The following is an 18,920-nucleotide window of genomic DNA, read 5'->3' on the forward strand; positions in this document are numbered from 1 at the left end:
AACAATTCCAGCCTCTGCAGCTTAGCAGCCACACATAGCACATTTCCTGTTCTCAACTGCAGATAAGCAGAATTTTAATGCTTACAGTAGCACAAGGAGCTCGTAAACTGCTCAGGTTGGCAACTCTTCCCATTTGATTCCTAGGGCTGCTTCAGTGCTGCTGCCACAAGGAAGCACTCCCTTTACTGAGAGGGACCAATCTGATTTTTATTTATGCCTCAACATATGTTATACATGAGATGAAAGATTCCTGAAAGAGCTGTGCATGTTGTGCTAACAGCCCTGTCCCTGGGGAGGCTTCTCCTGACAGCCAGCCAGGGCAGAGAAAGCCTCCATGATCAGACTGTGAGTGACCTCTCCCCACTTCCCAGTGGGGCACATGCCTGGATGCCTGTGAAGAATGCCCAGGGAATTCAGGCTGTGGAAGGAACCTTAACACATAAAAGCAGCTGACTATGACACAAGGAGAGCCATTTTGCTTTGGGTTGCTAGGAGGGAGTGGGAGCTCGCTTGTAGGGCTTATAGGCTCGCTTGTAGGATCCTTTTATTGTGGAACGGGACACTCACATAAAAAAATGAGTAAAAACATCCACTCTGTACTGAGTGCTGAAGTTGTACAATCACAGAATGGTGTCAGAAAAGAACCTTTACAGTTCATCTAATCCAAACCCCTGACATGGGCAGGGACACCTTATACTATAACAGGCTGCTCCAAATTCCACCCAACTTGACCTTGGACACTTCTCTAGTTTACTCTCTGCTCACATCTGAGAGCAGAGCTACACATTCATCAGGTCCTCCTCATCTTTGTCTTTCTCCTACTCAGTAAAATATCTTTAAACTAAAAGAGGACTGAGGCTAATCAAGCTAAAACCACATTAAATGCAACTAAGTATCAAGAATAAGTAAAAATGTTAACATAATCTGCATTTTTCTTAGGGACATCCTGCACTACCTGTCCCCTTGGCTCAGCTCTGTCCTGCTCCAAGCACTAATTCCCATTTCACCAGAGCCATTGTTCAGGGTGTTGTGTCTGTCAGTAGAGCCACCTCCAAGAGCAAAGCTCTGCCAAAGAGGCAGGGATAGCAGAATTCTTGTTTGCTTGGATGACTCCTGCACCTTCTCTCCAGCTTGTCCATCCAGCTCACTCTGGCTTTAGTGCCAGAAGGTTCCTCAGCAACAACAAGGACAGGAAAAGGAATTTTTTAGGAATTTAAAAACACTGGTAGTGCCAGCTCCAACACTGTCTGTTGCACATCTTCTGCTCATCTTTCACTGCAGCCCTCTGGAGATCCACCTTGTGCCCACCGTGCCCTCAAACTAGTAGTGATCTGCTGTGGAACAGCTCAACTCCTTTCCCAGTATTAATGGGGACTGTGTACAACAAATCCTACTTCAGCTGCCTGTATTGCCCCAGGGCACCTCCAAGGTAGGGTAGAGGGTACTTTATAGACCACATCTACTAATGCCACTCCCTTCTGTCTTCAGTTTAACAAATTTGGGCTCAAAACAGCCTCACAATTTTTGTTGAAACAGTAAAAGCCATGGTGTTGGCCATCACAGCTTGGTTCCTTCCCAAACCATGGCTTGAGTAGGACGTACGGGACAGGACCAATAAAATTGCTCTCCTGACTGCAACATTGCTGCAATTTGAGGAGAATTCAGGGGGTTTAACACAAAGGCTGCACACAACAAAGAAGAGGTACCTGCACTGATCCTCCATGTCGATCTGCAGCCAAATGAGATGTCAAGTACGAGGTATTTGTCTGCCGGCTCGGCTGGATCTCCCACTCTCCTCGGCGATCCGATGATGCCTGCTCAGGAGTTCAGGAGCATGAAAGAAACAGAAGGGAGGGCAAAAGGTGAACGAGGAGAAGAAATAAAGGTGTATTGGTTAGTAAGTTAGTTTAATTGCAGAAAGCAAGGTATTTATACTTTTAGCTGGGCTAAAATTCCCCTTTACCAAGTGCACCTCATTATTTATTTCCATAATGGCTGCAGTGATCCACTGTGGGAGTGGATTTCATCTCCTTTAGCTGCTGAATGAAGGGAAAGATCTATTCTGGAAATAATTTCTTTACAACAGCTTCTCTTCCATGGATTTCAGCACAGCCACAATTACAGTAACAGTATTCAACTATCTCTGTCAGGCTGCACACACCAGAGCACTTGTCAGGCAGCAAGATGGGATTCACAAGCTCTACCTCCCTCAAATACATATTTTTAAACTAAAAATTGCAACATAAACTGAAGCCAAACTTTAATTTTACCCAAAAGCAGTTCCACACACTGATTCAGCTGTGCAGTGCAGAAGGAAACATCCACACCTGCTTGACTGCAGAGGGTTGGGGACTCTTTGGGTTTCTGCAGAAAAGTAGGTAAGATGCTTGGGCTAATAAGATTCCTCTTTGCCTCCAACATATGAACACATCAGGTGATTTAAATTATTAGAACTTCATTTATTTACTTAGAAGAATCACTCTGCACTTGAAGCTCAGGTGGGTCAACTGCTGGGGGTTAGGGTTTTTCCTTTTGTTTCTTTCTCTCACGGAATGTTGTCCCGTCTGTTGCTAAGATACTTAAGAGAACAAAAGATGTGGCTGGGAGAGGAGGAGGAGGGGGAAGGGTTCAGCTGGCTACTCTCTTACCTGAGGGGTTTCTCTTGGGAAGGGCAGAGTTACCAGGAGATTTTAGGCTGGGAGAAGGGGCTGGGTGCAGCTCCTAACTCCCTCTCCATGTCAGCATCAGGGGAGAACGGTCGAGCTGTCGCTTACTGTGGGGAGAATTCACTGCCATGCTGGAGCCCAGCCCTGCTTCTTCCTTACTGAGGGTGAGCCTTTGCTCGTAAGAGCAGCCATAGGACTGGGACCTTATTAACACCCTGCCTCACTGGAAAGGACCCTCATATCTACTCGGGTGCCTCAGGGGAAAAGCCAGGACCGTGAGCCCCATCCCTGTTCCAAGGGAACCTCTCGTGGCCGTGTTCAGGAGCCCGGCTGCCATCGCCTAGCCCCGTCTGCCGGGACACCTCACGGTGCTCCAGCTGCGCTGTTTCTGACAGATTTCATTCACGGCTCCGGGGTCTGCCCGTCCCAGCCAGCCCGGCCGCCGCTGCGAGGCTCCCGCCGCGGCCCCGAGCCTGCGCGGGGCGGCGCCATCGCCTGCGGGAGCCACAGCGCCCCCTGCAGGGCGGGGCCGAGCCGCGCCACAGCGCCCCCCGCAGGGCGGGGCCGGCGGCCCGGAGCCAGCAGCGCCCCTGGCGGCCGTGCCCGGAACTGCAGCCAGCGGAGCGCGCCGCAGCCGCAGCGGCCGGGCCGGGATCGCGCCGGGCTCGGTGCCGGAGCCGGAGCCGGGCTCGGTGCCGGAGCCGGGCTCGGTGCCGGAGCCGGGCTCGGTGCCGGTGGCGGAGCCGGGCTCGGTGCCGGAGCTGGGCTCGGTGCCGGTGGCGGAGCCGGGCTCGGTGCCGGAGCCGGGCTCGGTGCCGGTGGCGGAGCCGGGCTCGGTGCCGGAGCCGGGCTCGGTGCCGGAGCCGGGCTCGGTGCCGGTGGCGGAGCCGGGCTCGGTGCCGGAGCCGGGCTCGGTGCCGGAGCCGGAGCCGGGCTCGGTGCCGGAGCCGGGCTCGGTGCCGGAGCCGGGCTCGGTGCCGGTGGCGGAGCCGGGCTCGGTGCCGGAGCCGGAGCCGGGCTCGGTGCCGGAGCTGGGCTCGGTGCTGGAGCCAGGCTTGGTGCCGGAGCCGGGCTCAGTGCCGGAGCCAGAGCCGGGCTCGGTGCCGGAGCCGGGCTCGATGCCGGAGCCGGGCTCGGTGCCGGGCTCGGTGCCGGGCTCGGTGCTGGAGCCAGGCTCGGTGCCGGTGCCGGAGCCGGGCTCGGTGCTGGAGCCAGAGCCAGGCTCGGTGCCGGGCTCGGTACCGGTGCCGGAGCCGGGCTTGATGCCGGAGCCGGGCTTGGCTTTGCACAGACACGCACCGTGAGGAGCTGCTTTTCCCAGAGCTCTGCGTGAAAGCCCCTGGATTATAATAATTGGGAGGGAAGAGAGTCATATTTTCCATCCCAAGGGAAGTTCTCACCTTCCTTGGCAGCCACCTGCCTTCAAACCAAGACAGTCACCCAGCTTTGTGACAGCACATCCAGTGCTCACCGAAGACTCAGGAGGATTTCAGCACACCGGAACCCAACTGACCAGTGGGAAGAATGCTTCCCAAGACTGGGAAGTGTGGGACAAACAGATCTGTGTTGGCCTCAGCTGAACGAGACACCATGGATCTAGCCAGGAAACAAGAGGCTCCAGCTAATAAACCCAGATTGTGAGCAGTGAAAGTGCACCCATGGAAAGATTCCAGAAACCCTTCCAAATCATATGGCAAAACTAAAGACAGAGGAGGGAAAAGCTCACTCATCTCTGATTAAAACCCTTCACTTTCCAGAGGAAACGGCTACAAAGAGGGGATTCCACATTAGCTCTTTACTAGGAGTCAAATATTTTAAGAGAGAATCTGCAGTTATTACACCCAAGAACAAAAATTAGGCCATTAAATCTAGAGACCCAAACCCACACCTCCACTTCACTTCTCAAGACATTTATTTTTTTGCTTTTATCCTTTAGAGGAATGCTTTGCTCAAGACTGTAATGGAACATCCCTCAGAAGAGAATAGCTTGTGTTTTGGTGAGAAGAACCTGATTTCCTCCATGGCATATTAAACAATTCATCATCCTAAGTAATGTTTAGGTGAAAATATGACAAAAGCTGCTGTGCAATCCAGAACTGGACTATCTGTGCAGCTCAGAAGAACAAGGCCTGCAGGCTGCCTTCATATTTTGGAATTTCTTTGTGCCTTTGTGAACTAAAATGCCTGAAAAGGAAGCCAGGTGTCACTGTGCTGTCAAGGAAACACAATGCCTCACAAATACACAATGTGAAGGTCTGTGGTTAAGGTGGACAATAGGAGACTGGCTGAACAATTCCCTCAAAACCAGGGGGTTACTGCATCCATCAGTGTTATTTATTAAAGCAAAGCTGTATCAGAGCTCACACACCAGCCCACACTAATCACCACGTAGACATGCTGCAAACAACCTGGCCTCCTACAGCAACACTGCCACCAAGAAGGGGTCATCTCCACTGCAGCTGATGCACTGGGATGTATCCTACCTTAGCCGTGCAACCCTTCAGAGCCCAGGAAGGCTGAGCCCAGGCAGGTTGTTACACCCCATGCTTGGTTCTGCACCCACAAACCCTAGCTCGAGGAACTGAGCAGAACCTGGAGGTTGGGGGAGCAGAATAAGCCTGGAACCACTCTCTGAGAGTAAGAGCAGCAACAGCTCCAGCTGGAAGCTGCAGTTGGAGATCTACTGCAAGTCTGAGGATTCTGTTAACACAGGAAACCCAAATTCTCAACACCAACAAACAACAGAACAAGAAAGCAAAAAATGGAAATTCAATTTCCCCATGGCAGTTCATCCAGACTGTGATGCCTTCCTGAGGGTTCTGTCCCGCCTGTCATTTGTGCTCTACAACACTCATACTGTGAACTGGACACTCCAAGAAGGACATATGGATGTTCTTGGGACACTCATCCCTGTCACAGCTGCATGCCCCGTGGGCAGAGGGCACCTGGGAATAGGCTGCCATCAGCACAACTCTCAGTCTGCTCCATGGTCCATGTGCTATGAGAAAAAGCACCTCAAAAAATGTGGTACTCAGGGAGTCTAACCAGGCTGGATGATTGACTTTAACCTGTTTACCCACAAACTACAGCAAAACAACCCCATTCCAAACTGGACTCCGGTTAGCTCCCGATACCGAGGAATTCCACCGGCTGATACCTTATTTCAACAACCTGTTGCTTTGACAAAATTCTCCTCAAATCACCATCTAAATTAAGCAGGAATTGCCCATGCTATGCCCAAGTATCAGTCCCAGCATCTATAATGGCATGTGGCTTCTGCTGCTCAGTGCCAGAGGAACTGAGAGAGGAGCCAAGCAGCGCACCTGATTGCGAAGGGCCTGCTGGGATGGTCGGTCCCGGTGCATGTGGCTGTCTCTTGTCACTGCAGAGGTCCCAGAATCTACATGGACAGATCCCACGGGAGTAGGCTGGAAAATAAGGTGTTGGTTAGGGCTAGGACTCCCAGATGCACAAACTCACCTTGTCAAGCCAGTAGGAAGAATAAAAACATCAAAACGCTGCCCAAAGGAGCCAAGGAGAATTACAGCCAGGGCTATAAAATCCCTGTGATTTACAGACGTGAAATTTGATGGTGGACACCAGCACTGAATGTCTTGTATAAAAATTAATTAAGAAGATACAGCTAGGTGCCTGTCTCGATGTCAGATCACACCTAGTGAGTCTCACACAGAATTATTACAACTGAAAATATACAGACTTGTTTTCCTCATCCCATTGTCTCACCACTTGTAAAAATCACGCTTGCATAGAAACAGGATGTGTTAAAATTAAAGCTTCATCTGCTCTCTTCTCACCAAAGTCATAATCCCTGCTCCCAACATCGAGATCTCCATGGCAACCTCCGTGGTTGTCAGCAATAGCACACTTGTCTTACAAGGTGCTCTTTATCAACTGCCTTTGTAATTAAAGAAAAATGAAGAGAAAATCTTGATTCACAAAGGGAATGATTTCTTAGGAATTCTGTTGAGCACAGTGAGCATGGGGAACACTAAATGTAGTTGGGACACTAAAGCACTGGCAGTGGTACCAAGTTTAGCACTGATGGCATTTGATCTGGCACCAGTGACAATTCATTTACAGATGTCATTACTGCTCTTTGGGGTGAACTGTGAGCAGAATGATCCAAAACTAAGAGCTTTAGATTCTTCTACCATATTTCCCCATGACACATCCTTTGGCCAAGGTCTTCCTGAGTTTAACTGGGTTTTGATGATAAAAGTGAGACAATGAGATCAGGGTGATGGTCCACATGGAGTCATGGAACTGCTAAATGGAGGTTGGTTTCTCCCACATTTCCTTGCCATGTACTGTACAGAGCTGGTTCAGCCTCTGAGTGTCCTCCAAGATATTCCGAGTTCAGGAGAGCAAGTTTAGATTAGATATTTGGGAAGAAATTCCTCCCTGGGAGGGTGGCAAGGCTCTGGCAAGGTTGCCCAGAGAAGCTGTGGCTGCCCCACCCCTGGAAGTGTCCAAGGCCAGGTTGGTAGAGGCTTGGAGTAACCTGGGATACTGGAACGTGTCCTTGCCCATGGCAAGGGGTTGAACAAAATGAGATTTACTATTCATTCAAACTCAAACCATTCTGAGATTCTACTATCCACTGAACATCCATCAGAAACCTGCCTCAATCTCCTGTACCTTTCCAACGGGAACATAACCATTATAGGGGGTTTCTGTGGTTTTCCTGCTTTAAAATGGATTTTAGATACTGATCTCCAATCCTGTGCTAGACTAGAGGGAATTCAGTCTCATCATGATCATTCTCACAAATGGGAAAATGAGGCTTGAATGTCCAGAGAGGTGAATGGGGCCTCTGTCCCTCAGGAAAACTTCAAAGCACTGCAAGAACCCCCTGAACACAAAGTCAGGACATCTCACCGTGTTGAGATTTGAAAGATTTGATCCTAAACTCACTGGCATTACCTGGGATTATTTGCAACAAAAAGGCAATGGTGGGGAAGCAGCACCTGGAAGGCAAGGCACGGGACTTTGCAGGGACAACTCACAATTGGCCTGCCGACCCAGTCGTAGGCGTAGTCAAAGGTGTAGCCTTTCTTTTCAAACAGCTCCGTGAAGATGGTCCGTAGGTAATCGTAGTCTGGTCTCTCAAAGAAGTCTAACCGCCGCACATAGCGGAGGTACGTGGCCATCTCCTCTGTCAGAAAAGAGGAAAATGCAGCAGCTTTTATCCTGAATCCTCCAAATGAGTTCTTAGAAACCAGTGCCTGGGCTGCCAGCACTACTTCTGGCTTTTCTCCTACAAGTCATGGTTTTTAGCAACAGTCCTCAATGAAAAACAATTCAAGCAAAGATGGAAGTCCCACCTCTGCTCAAATCTGACTCTGAGCAAACCTTGACTTATTCTATACATTTGTATAAAAATAAACAGAGTGAGAAATAAGCTCACTGAACTTGACAACAGGCTGCTCACAGACATTTAGAATGCTCTTGCCCAGACAAGCTGTGGCTGCCTCATCCCTGAAAGTGTCCAAGGCCAGGTTGGATGGAGCTTGGAGCATCCTGGAATAGTGGAAGGTGTCCCATCATGACATTGGCAGCACCTGAATATTCAAAACTAGACTAGAGAGGGAGTCTCCAAGGTTCATTTACCTGAAGAGGGTTAATTTACAGACCAGGGTTTGGTGTTAAGATAATTAATTGCTTTCCTTCATCTGGGCCGCACTTCGCATGCACAGAATATTGAGTCCTCGGACCTCATGTCCTGCCTTTTCCCAGTTCTCCCTTGGCTTATGGCCTTGACTTCAGCTGACAAAAAATAAGAATAGGACTGTTTATTAATACTTAACTCTGTCTGTGGCTTGTGGCTTCCATGGAGATAAAAGAGGGGAAAAAAAGGACAAGAAAGAATCCTCTTTTTTGAGTACCTCCAGAAGGTGGACAACAATCGGTTTCAGGAAAAGGAAGGGACAGAACTCAGTTCTCGCATCTCCTATCAGCCCAGACCTGAAGCAACTGTGAGGAGTATTGGCAAAAAGATGAGAACAGCCAACCTGAAGCTGTTCTGCTTGGAACCAGGTGGATTTTGGAATGAGACATCTGGGGAATTACAGTGACTTGAGTGAACAATGATCCCATTCCAGACTTGCTGCTCCCTCATGCTGGGAAAGACACGTGGCACAACAGCTCCTACAGGAATAGGATTAATTGTGGGTGCTTTCCCTGGTGTCAGGACTTGAGAAGCACTCCACAAAACCTCTCATGCCCACTCTGTGGCCAGGGGACCCTGTGGAAGGCACTAACTCTGTACCCTGCTCTCCCAGCTCCAATGTCTGTTAAACTGGAGACCAGATGTTGAGCTTGGCTAGAAATACACTTCAGTAACACTCTCCTTAAAACTGCTCCTAGGAGGTGGAATTCATTGGACACACCATCCCATCTTCTAAGCTGGCCACCTACACCTGCAACACCTGTGAAACCTTCCATTTGGAAAAGAATTAACTCAGTAGTTCCAGCACGGTCGTTTGGGAGAGGGAAAATAATGAGGAGCTCTTTTGGAAGGAAGCCAACATGTAAAACAGGTATACAAGGCCCTTGAGCACTGTCCAGCCTCTTTGATGAGAAGAGTTTTGTTCATTTTAAAACCTCAGGCCCTGCTAATTTACAGCAGCAGCTTCAGTTGTTTGCCAGTCTGAGGAACGACGTGATGGATACACATAATCCAATATTTTCTGACAGAGGAGTCAGGCCCATCCTATTTAACAAGGTATGGCCACCTCCAGCTGCACTCACACAATCCCATCAGGGCTTTACCTGGAAAGTTCTCACAGAGAACTTCAACTGGAGTGTTTCTCTTTGTGTCCCCAATCTTCTGATATCTCTCTTTTAAGGTGTCAGCCTGCAGCGCACAAAGACAAAACAGTTGTGGAGAAAGAGTTCAACCATGTAAGAAAGGACATGCTGTATGGGAAGAAAAACAAGGTATTTAATGCCCATTCTGGGTGACATCAAGAGATGTTACTTGTAACTGAACTGCATCCTGGACTACACCAGAAGGAATATTTCACAGGCTATTGGGAGAGAACATCCAAGGATGTTCACAACATCTTTGTTCATGAAAGGCAGGACCCTTATTAGTGTCTTTCAAGGCTCATTTCTCACAGCCCAGTCCTGAGGACTGTGCAGGGGAGGCTGCATGGGAGAAGGAAATAAAGATGCATGAACTGTGATGGCACATCAGGACCTCAAAAAGGAGTCAACTAATTCTTACCAAGTTCAGCACTGAATTGAGGAACTTTTGTAGAACCTTGTATAAACTTGGAATTATTTTAGAATAATTTACAGGATTAATTTAAAGCAGATGAGTTCAACTAAGCCAGAAAGGAAATACATACTAGAATAACATAGAGACGCGTGAACATAAAATCAGAGAGTCTGATTTCTTTCATAATGCCTTTCATGTCTGAAAAATCCTTCTTTGCTTTTATGAGCAGTTGCCAACATTTTTGGCATGTGCCTGATGAAGCTGAGCTGAGACTAACTCAATAGGTGGTAAAAAACAGCTGAACAAGGTCTATCAATGCAACTGGGTCTATTCCCACTGACCAATACAGAGCAGCTCCTGAACCCAAAGCCTTGGCTCCTTTTTCCAACAGGAGCTCTTGTCTTCCCTGATAAACCCAACCTGATCAGTCCCTTCACTCCCTTCAATGCCAAAGCTGAACACAGTAGCTTAATCATCAGGGAGGTGATGGAGAAGTGAAGATGCAGCTTCCAACAGCTCTGGAGCCAGCAAATGACTTACTCCTTGTTAGCTCAGCTGATGGATGTTGGCAGCAGTCGGCAACTCAATTTCTTGCAGCTCTCCACATTGTACACAGCATCTCATAAACTCCCCAGCACTGAGTGTCCAGTGTCTCTGGAGGGAAGCCAAGTCCAATACTTGTGCCAGAAAACCAGTTTTTCAAGCTGAAGTCCATCTGTGCATCCAAACCCATCAAACCACTCCATTATAAACACGGATCACAGATGCAGCTGGGGGATTGTGTTGCCGTAACTGGAATTTCATAAACAATCACTGTGTCCCAGTCATGCTCCAGTGCGGGGCAGCTTCCAATCACAGCTCTCTCTGTCTCTCTGTTTAACCTTCTCTCCAAAATCGTACACAATTTGGCAACCTGAAGTGCCAGGTAATGTACTTCTACCTTAAAATCTTCCCTGCAGCTAAACTTAATGTCTCGGTGTTAGGGTGCAAGGACACAAAGAGAGGACAGCATTTCTGGCTGGATTTTGCCAATGTTTCCCCAGCAGATTCTCCTCTGGGTAGAGACTAGCCAGAGTTTTAAAGGACAATACCTAAAGCCTGAACCTACCTTCAATCCTTGCCAGGGCAAGCTGCCTCGGAGGAAATACATAAACATATGGCCAAGGGCTTCTAAGTCGTCTCGACGACTTTGCTCTAAAAGAGAAGAGATGACAAATTATTGCTGCAGAAGCAGAAATGGCTCTGAGATCTCAGCAGCAGCCACACCTGTACCTGATAAAGGTACCACAGGGACTTTCACTCACTGTCTGCAGCTCAGATCTTGTGCAAGACCAGAAGCTTTTTCAGAAAGTCAGAAAATGTGTAAAATCAGCCAAAAGCCATGAGGGACTGCAAAACACACATCCAACCTGAGGTAGAATGGACAACTCTTAATTGCAGAGGAATAAAGCAGAGCCTCAATTCTTCTCTGACCTGCCCGTGTCAATGATGCCATGTGGTGCTGGATCATTTTCTCTGGACTAAAAGGGAATAGGATACTCACAACCATCTGCAGGGATCTACCCTTGCACAGTGCCATCCCTTTCCCAATTTCCTCTGCTGCTCATCAGAGCAGATCAAAAATAGCTCCTTCCAGCGCCATGGAACACTTGCTGCTGCTGCCACATGCAGATGTTGTAATTATAAATGAAGGGGGGAAAAAGAGGCACGGAGCCAAAGGAAAAATATCCTAAAACAAGCAGCCAAAATATATCCTAAACCCCAGGGGAGGATAGAAGAGAACAACAGATGTGGAGGCAACACTGGGCTGAGCTGCACTCCAGGGTTCACTGAGCTCGTGGACTCATTTGGTGCACCCTTCTCTTCTCTGAACCCCACGTGCTCCAAACAACATGATCCATGATCCAGAGCAGATCCAGCCCACCACACTGCAGCCACTTAACCCACAGGAGATGCTGGGAGTGGGAACACAGGGAACTAAAACTACAGCTCCTGCAGTTATCCTGATAAAAAGGAGAAAAAAAGAGGATGCCCTGGGTAATTTAGTGCAGTGATGCAGATGGACTTCCAGGAAGATGGTTGATTGCACTTGTCTCTCTGAAAAACTGCAGTCAGACTTCTGAGTTTGAAAGATGAAAGGATTAATTCCACCTGGGCTGGTCTCACCAGGGAAGAATCAGCTCCTCACAACCCCTCTGGGCAGGGATGGCCCCCTCAAATACACCCCCAGAACTCATTTGGACCCTTCCCCTGCATGAGCCTAGGTGGGAGCTGAAATCCTGTGGGAAATGGGTCCTAAGGAAGGCACATGGTGCACTTCAAACACAAACACATCTTCCCTCCACATCGCCTGCACCAGCAGCTTCCCAGCCTGCTCCCACTGCACCCTCCCATTCCTCATCCCTGCCTGACTCTTCACTTTCCAAAATTAGAAACCAAGCTCATCCCTCCTTACTCCCCAAAGACAGTGAGCTCTCCAAGTGGGAGCCAACATGCTAGGAGGCCTCCTGGAGAATATTCCATTATCTCACTGCTTGTATGGATTTAAGAGAATATAAACATTTAATAAGTTATTTTTTGCCTTTCAGCCACAGAAATGTAATATTCTGGTAGGACAGAAAGCAGCGAGGAGAGGAGATGAAAGCCAGATTTAAAGTTATTTAAATCATTCATTTTCTCCAACCAATTACTAGGTCAGGAAACATCCAACTCTTAACACCTGGAACTGGAAGGCATTGGGACAGTGCTGTGCTATAAAAATCTATTTGTCTATCATCCAGTGCAGCAATCACCGCCTGCCTGCTTGTCTTTTATCAATGCAGGGCTGCTCCTAGTTATTTAGTTCCTAATAAAAACTGTAATTATGAGACTTCCAACATTTCAGCTGGCTCAATTCCTCAAAAGAAGGGAGAAAAAAAAGAAAGGCACACAACTGTAAACGGCATTGGGAGGTTCACAAATAGCTTCAGGGGCGCAAGAGAGCTGAGCCAAGATATTATGGGAGGTCTGCAGGATTCAAATGGCAAGCTGGAATGTGTCCAGGGAAGGGACTGGAGCTAGGGAAGGAGCTAGAGCACTAGAAGCAGCTGAAGGAGCTGGGGAGGCTCAGGGGGAACCTTCTGGCTCTGCACAACTCCCTGACAGGAGAGGGAAGCTGGGGAGGCGGAGCTGGGCTCTGCTCCCAGGGAACAAAGGACAGAGGAACAAAGGACAAGAGGAAACAGCCTCCAGCAACACCAGGGAAGGCTTAGGTTGGATATTAGAGAAAATAATTCACTGAAAGGGCTGTCAAGGATTGAACAGGCTGCCCAGGGCAGTGGTGGAGTAACCACGCTGGGAAGTGTTCAGAAGATGTGTGAATGTGGCACTTGGGGACATGGTTTAGAGGTGAACACAGCAGGGCTGGTCAATTGTTGGACTCAATGACCTCAGAGAGCTTCTCCAGCCTAAAGGACACTCTGTAAGCTCCCTCCATGCAGACAAACCTTTGCCAAGGTGTGTGTTGATGGACATGTATCTCGCTGTTCCAGTGAGACTCTTGTGCTCCCTGTAGGGAATGTGTTTTTTGGTTTCTGGGTCAATGTACTCCTTGGCCAATCCAAAGTCTATGATGTGGATGACGTGCTCCTTCTTATTGCCCTGCCGGCCAATGAGGAAATTCTCCGGCTTGACGTCCCGGTAGATGAGGTTCTTGGAATGCACGTACTCCATCCGAGAGATCTGCAAAAGGAGGGAAATGTTACTTGTGAGCAGAGCCCCGGCTCCCAGCAGAGCTGGAAGAGGAATGTGTCATCCCCTCCTTTCCAAGGCTATCATGCTGTGCTCCCTGCTTTATTCCCACGGAAGTAGCAAAGGCTGTTTCTGAGGCGTTACCACTGGGATGCAGCTCTTGGCAGGATGCCACGGGGAGCTGCAGCAGCCTTTTTGTATTGATTTTAAACATACTAAACCGGTTACCAAGAGCTCTTCCCTTGCCCACCTCCTTCCCCTGTTGCTCTGTGTCTTACCACCTTCCTCCCTCGACCCATATGTTGTCTTAGACATGCCAGATTCTTCATGGAGGGGGATTTTTGGGCAGGCAGAAGCTTTACAATCTTCAAAGCTGACTAAAATAATAATAATTAATCTCACTGCTGTCAGCTAGGAATAGCTGGAATATTTTTCAGCTTTTGATTAATGTTTTTCTGGAAGTTTCACTGAATGGGAAGGTGAAAGGGCAGGAACCTCACTTCTGAGGTGATGGAGTATCTCGAACAACACACCTTACTCAGAAGATCATCATTAAAACTGCTTTTGAAAACAAACATATTGCAGGTGTATTGTCAAGTCAGTTCTCCCCTGGGTCCTGAACTTAGGAGATGATTCCAGTGGGAAATAATTTTCAATTTCACTTCATTTATTACCTTTAATTGCCTTTATATGTTCCAAATGAACACATGTGAACCCCCATTTGTGGCTGTCCTGATCACAGCTGCCCTGCATGCCAAAGGGCACAGTGGCTTAAACAAGATGCTTCTTAGGAAAGGCTGCTGGAATTGACCCAGATATTTGTGGGCCAGCAATGCTACAAAAGCTCTGCAAAGTTCCACCAACTCCCAGTTTTGCACTAAGGAGCCTCAGTCCCCAGAGGTCACTGCCACACCGCTGCAAGGGACACTGGGGGATGTCCAGGGTGAGGGCCACCAGCTGGTCACCCGCACTGCGTCGATCCTGGTGGGAAAGCTCTCAGGCTGGAGTCACCTCCAGCCAAGCAGCGGGGACCCCCTGCCAGCCCTTCCAAGCCCCTGCTCACTCCGTGGGGCTGGCAGACCCTGACTGCTCCTTCATTTCTCACTGAATCCTGACATGTTCCCAGCTGGCAAACCCAGACTACTCTTTCTCTCTACAGATCTTGGGCCCACACCTGGTTTTAAAAATCCACATGCATGTGATCCTCCATCACACTCCCAGGCCCTTACCATGCACCCTATTTTAAAGGAAAATCTGCTGCATTTCCACCCCGCGGAAAGAAGTAGCAGGCAGGAGGGGGCAGCTCTCCTTATAAAATAAACAGCTGTACAGGGAGGGCAGCAGACAGGAAAACATTTGATGCAGGAGGATCAGGCTTAAAAACCAGAATTTGCTTTAAGACTCTTCAAAGAAGGGAACAGCACGTGCTGGCGCTCCCTCCCCTCGATGCAGTGATTGATTCCAATGTGCCGAGAAAATGGGTTTCACGGCTAACAACCATTATTTCCAATCAATTACAGGCTGGTGCAGAGCAGAGCAGATGCTCTTCAGTCATTCTTCACATTTTGAATCACCTACAGGACACAGCAGCAGGTCGTGAGACAAAAAGCCATGTTGGGAGGCAATTCAAATGAAGATGCAACCCTTGAAAGTGGAACAAAGAGTTTCCTTGCCTCTCCACACATAACAAGCTTCCAAGTGGAGCCTGACTGGCTCATTTGATTTGTTCCTGCTACCAAAGCAGCTCAGTTGTTGAAATCCCAACAGCAATTAGAGAGCCTGAAAAGGGCCTATTTTTTTCTCTTTAAAAACTCTCGGCAAGTTGCAGCAGGCAGGACAACAACCTGGACAGCTGAGGTATCAGGTGAGCCAATATGCTCCAGCAGCAATCAAGGGTACTTATTTTCCTGCCTTTTTTCCTCCCACCTGTTTTTTTTCCTTCTGCCACACACAGACACAGCTGCTGTGGGGTCTTTCATATTCCTTCTTTGCTTCCACCTGCCTGGACACTTCATGCTGGAGAGCATTGCTCAACCATGGCAGCTGAAAGACACTCCCCGAGTCAAAAAGATGTTTCTTGGAGTAGCTTCCATGCTTTATTCACCCTGACAAGACACTTTCCCTGCTGGTGGCTGCTGTGATGTGGAGTGTCTGGGCTGCATCTCCCTTCCAGACTCTGCCTGAGCACACACGAGCAGCGGTGCTGTGGCACCACCCCGGCATCAACCCCATCGCGTGGCTGAAGGAGAGGGGAAGTGGTGCTCCCACTCCAGAATTGTGCTGGATGCAGAGGTGCAGTGCCCACTCCTTTGGGTTTGAACTACAGGCTCCAACACTCTGAATTCCTTCTTTTAGAGGCAGAGAAAGCACTCGAGGAACTGGGACTAACTTGGAATTGCTCTAACACTAGAAACACAGTGAGCACGTGTGCACTAGGGTAGACAGAAGACTGAATTACAGAGGGATTTCCATGGCCATGGCCGGCTGAGTGCATCCTTGGAGCCATAAATTTCCATTTCAGATGTCAAAGAAACCTTTAGGAGGGGGGAGAATCCCTTGGCACACAGCAGGACTCCTGTGCTGTAGTGGAGAAATGAGAGGATATTGTGACATTTAGCAGGTGCCAAAGAAACCCGTGCTTTCATTTGCCTTCCTCCTGCCAAGGCAGCAAGTGTAACAAACCCTCTTATGCCAGAAAGGTAACTCTTAAGAGACTGATCTTCACAGGAGTTCCATCTCTAGACCTTCCTGATAAATTTGAGCCCTTCTTCCACACATCACCTGCTTAAACATAGATCAGATCAGCAGAGAATGAAATTAATCTTGTTCAAAGGCAATTCTGATGGTCACTGGTAGAAAAACATCTTGCCACAACTTGGTCCAGATCACATCCGGAGTATTTTTCCTGGCAGCACAACAGAGCTTGTTGTAAGCTGTCAGCGAGCTTTGTACAGGCTGGGCCTGGCCAAGAGTGAAAAACAGAAGCTTGAATAAAAAAAACATTCTCCTGACATAGTGACCACATTTTAATTGCCAAGCTTGGCTTTGCTCAGGAGCTTCACCCACTGGATCTGATCTACTGGATGTCTTCAGCAGCATGTAGAGTATGGAGGAAGCAGTTAAGAGTCTGAACAGAAGGAAGCAGTTAGAGTCTGAACAATTCTGAAACAGGCTGCCTTTCTTGAAGACTCGTCATCCAGTCTCTCTTGCCCTCAGCCAAGAGATCCTTCCTGATGTAAAACTGTGTTTGAATTCTTCTGTAATCCCACATGGCACTTCTTAAGAGACACTGCCTTTGTTTTTCTAACATCTGTAAAGGATCCACCCCAGTCCTGAGTTGCTGCAACCTGTCAAGCTCATTCACACCAGTCAAACAGAAATACCTATTTAAAAATATCTTTCCAGGATGTCCCTGGTTAAAAATTGACCACGGGACTGGATGCTCTTACAGACATGGGGATCATCCAAAGTATGAGGAGAAAGATCAGGGGACAAGTGCCCACAGTTAGAATTACAGGAGCTTAAGCAGACTTGGCCAGGCAGAAGCAGGAACAAAATGTAATTCATTGATGTGAACCCAAGGAGTCTGAGAGTCCAGCTTTCCTTTTTCATGTGTCTCACATTGGAGTGTGACCCAGTGACTGCAATTTAGTGTGGGAGAAAGACAATTTTCCCTAAAGCCTTGAGGCTAGAGCAGAGCATTTTCATTTCATTTGAGCAGTTAGTGCCAGCCCCTTTGGAAAACACTTCTCCCAGGCCAGGTGATGTGGCACACCTGAGGATGTTGGATCTGTCCCCTTAGATGTGCACACTCCAAGGTGGCAACTCATGTAACCTCCCTGAGGAGACTGAGAAGGCTCTACAACATCTCCCCATGGCCAGAGGAGCACCTGATCCTCTGAGAAAGCATCAGCTCCTCCATTTCCAACTGCTTTTGCTGTCCCCCTGCATCAGCCTCAGCACGTGTTTTCCACCTGGCACCAGTGTCCCAGTGAGCTGCAGCCTGGCCACAAGATCAACAGGTGATGCCAGTGAAGAACACCCAAACCCAGAGCTGAGCTGCAGCTCTGGGACTTGGCAAAAGGCAGCAGCTATGGCTGTGAGTCTTGATTTCCCCAGCAATCCCTTGGGAATTAATTTACATCTTTCTATTTTCCCTGCAAAGGTCACACAAGCTGTATCTGAGGCTTTGCCATCTGTTGCCACTTGATTTAATGGAAGTCAATACTATAAATTGGTTTTCCATTGATAAATAAACACTCAAAACCAAGAGAACTTGACTGCTCTGCTGTGGGAGGCCTCAGTACCAGGCAGGTGCTATTAAAACTTCTGCAGTTCTGATCTCACTGTTCCATTTGAGATTCTGCTATGTCAAACTTCAGTTTATCTGGAAAGGACTGCATTCCTCATCCCTTACATCTCCTCTTCCCTACCATGCTTCTATACATGGAGCTATTAATGTGAATATACAATCCCATCTCTGCTGTGGAGTATCTGGGTGATTCCAAGATCCAGCTATGCAAAATCTGGATATCTGCAGATATTTAGGTACTTGGGAATCTGCAAACCAGTATGAAAACCAAAAAAGCCAAACTGACTGGCTGGCCCCACTGACTCGTGGAAGTTTCCACATTTAGTATGTTCAGCTTTCATGTTGTTCACTTTTTAACACAAACCCAAATCCAAGCCTGGATCCCTTCCAACTTGACTTCCTTTCCTTTCCAGGTACATTAAAGGCTCTGTGATGTTGCCCATAGAACTATTATATTCCAAGTGTCAGTAATTTAAACCCATTTGGTTGACCAAATTTTTGACCAAATTTGACAGAGGCAGAGCTCTCAAATGCTGGTATTTTGGCTAAGGAGGGCTCAGCTCCCATTGCCCCGTGAGGTTTCAGTCTATGGGCAGCCCAGAACCAGCAGAACTGGTAGGAGTGTGGGAGGGTTCTGTGCTGTGTGTGTCCCACGGAGAGGGTGAGAAATGAGATGTTCCTGGGATGTCCAAACAGAGGGAGGGAGCTGGGGCAGGTACCGGGGCAGGGGCGTGTAGGGGACGTGGGATGTGAGTCCGTAGGAATCCAGCTTCACTTGTTCTGCTGTGCAGGGAGCCAGCTCCCCACAAGCATAATCTGACCTTCCCTTCACAGGCAAGAGTCCTTCTCACCCCTGAGAAGTTTTCTTTTATAAGATGGAGAGGGACCTTGGACAAGGGACTGGAGAGACAGGATAAGGGGAGATTGCTTCCTGCTGCCAGAACACAGGGTTAGATGGGATCCTGGGGAG

General features: G+C 48.5%; 1 protein-coding gene across 3 annotated transcripts in view; it reads right to left on the minus strand.

The window, feature by feature from the left end:
• Positions 1–18,920, minus strand: part of CSNK1G1 (casein kinase 1 gamma 1) — a 96,274-nt gene that overhangs the window by 10,407 nt on the left and 66,947 nt on the right. For all 3 annotated transcript variants that reach the window (XM_021554255.3, XM_021554254.3, XM_077785865.1), the window contains 6 exons: positions 13,395–13,629; positions 11,018–11,103; positions 9,459–9,543; positions 7,694–7,842; positions 5,990–6,094; positions 1,707–1,814 (listed from right to left, as the gene is read on the minus strand). In XM_021554255.3, the coding sequence (XP_021409930.1) occupies positions 1,707–1,814; positions 5,990–6,094; positions 7,694–7,842; positions 9,459–9,543; positions 11,018–11,103; positions 13,395–13,629 (768 nt within the window). The remainder of the gene's footprint in view (positions 1–1,706; positions 1,815–5,989; positions 6,095–7,693; positions 7,843–9,458; positions 9,544–11,017; positions 11,104–13,394; positions 13,630–18,920) is intronic.

Source organism: Lonchura striata, chromosome 11, assembly GCF_046129695.1.
Source record: "Lonchura striata isolate bLonStr1 chromosome 11, bLonStr1.mat, whole genome shotgun sequence".
Classification (NCBI taxonomy): domain Eukaryota; kingdom Metazoa; phylum Chordata; class Aves; order Passeriformes; family Estrildidae; genus Lonchura; species Lonchura striata.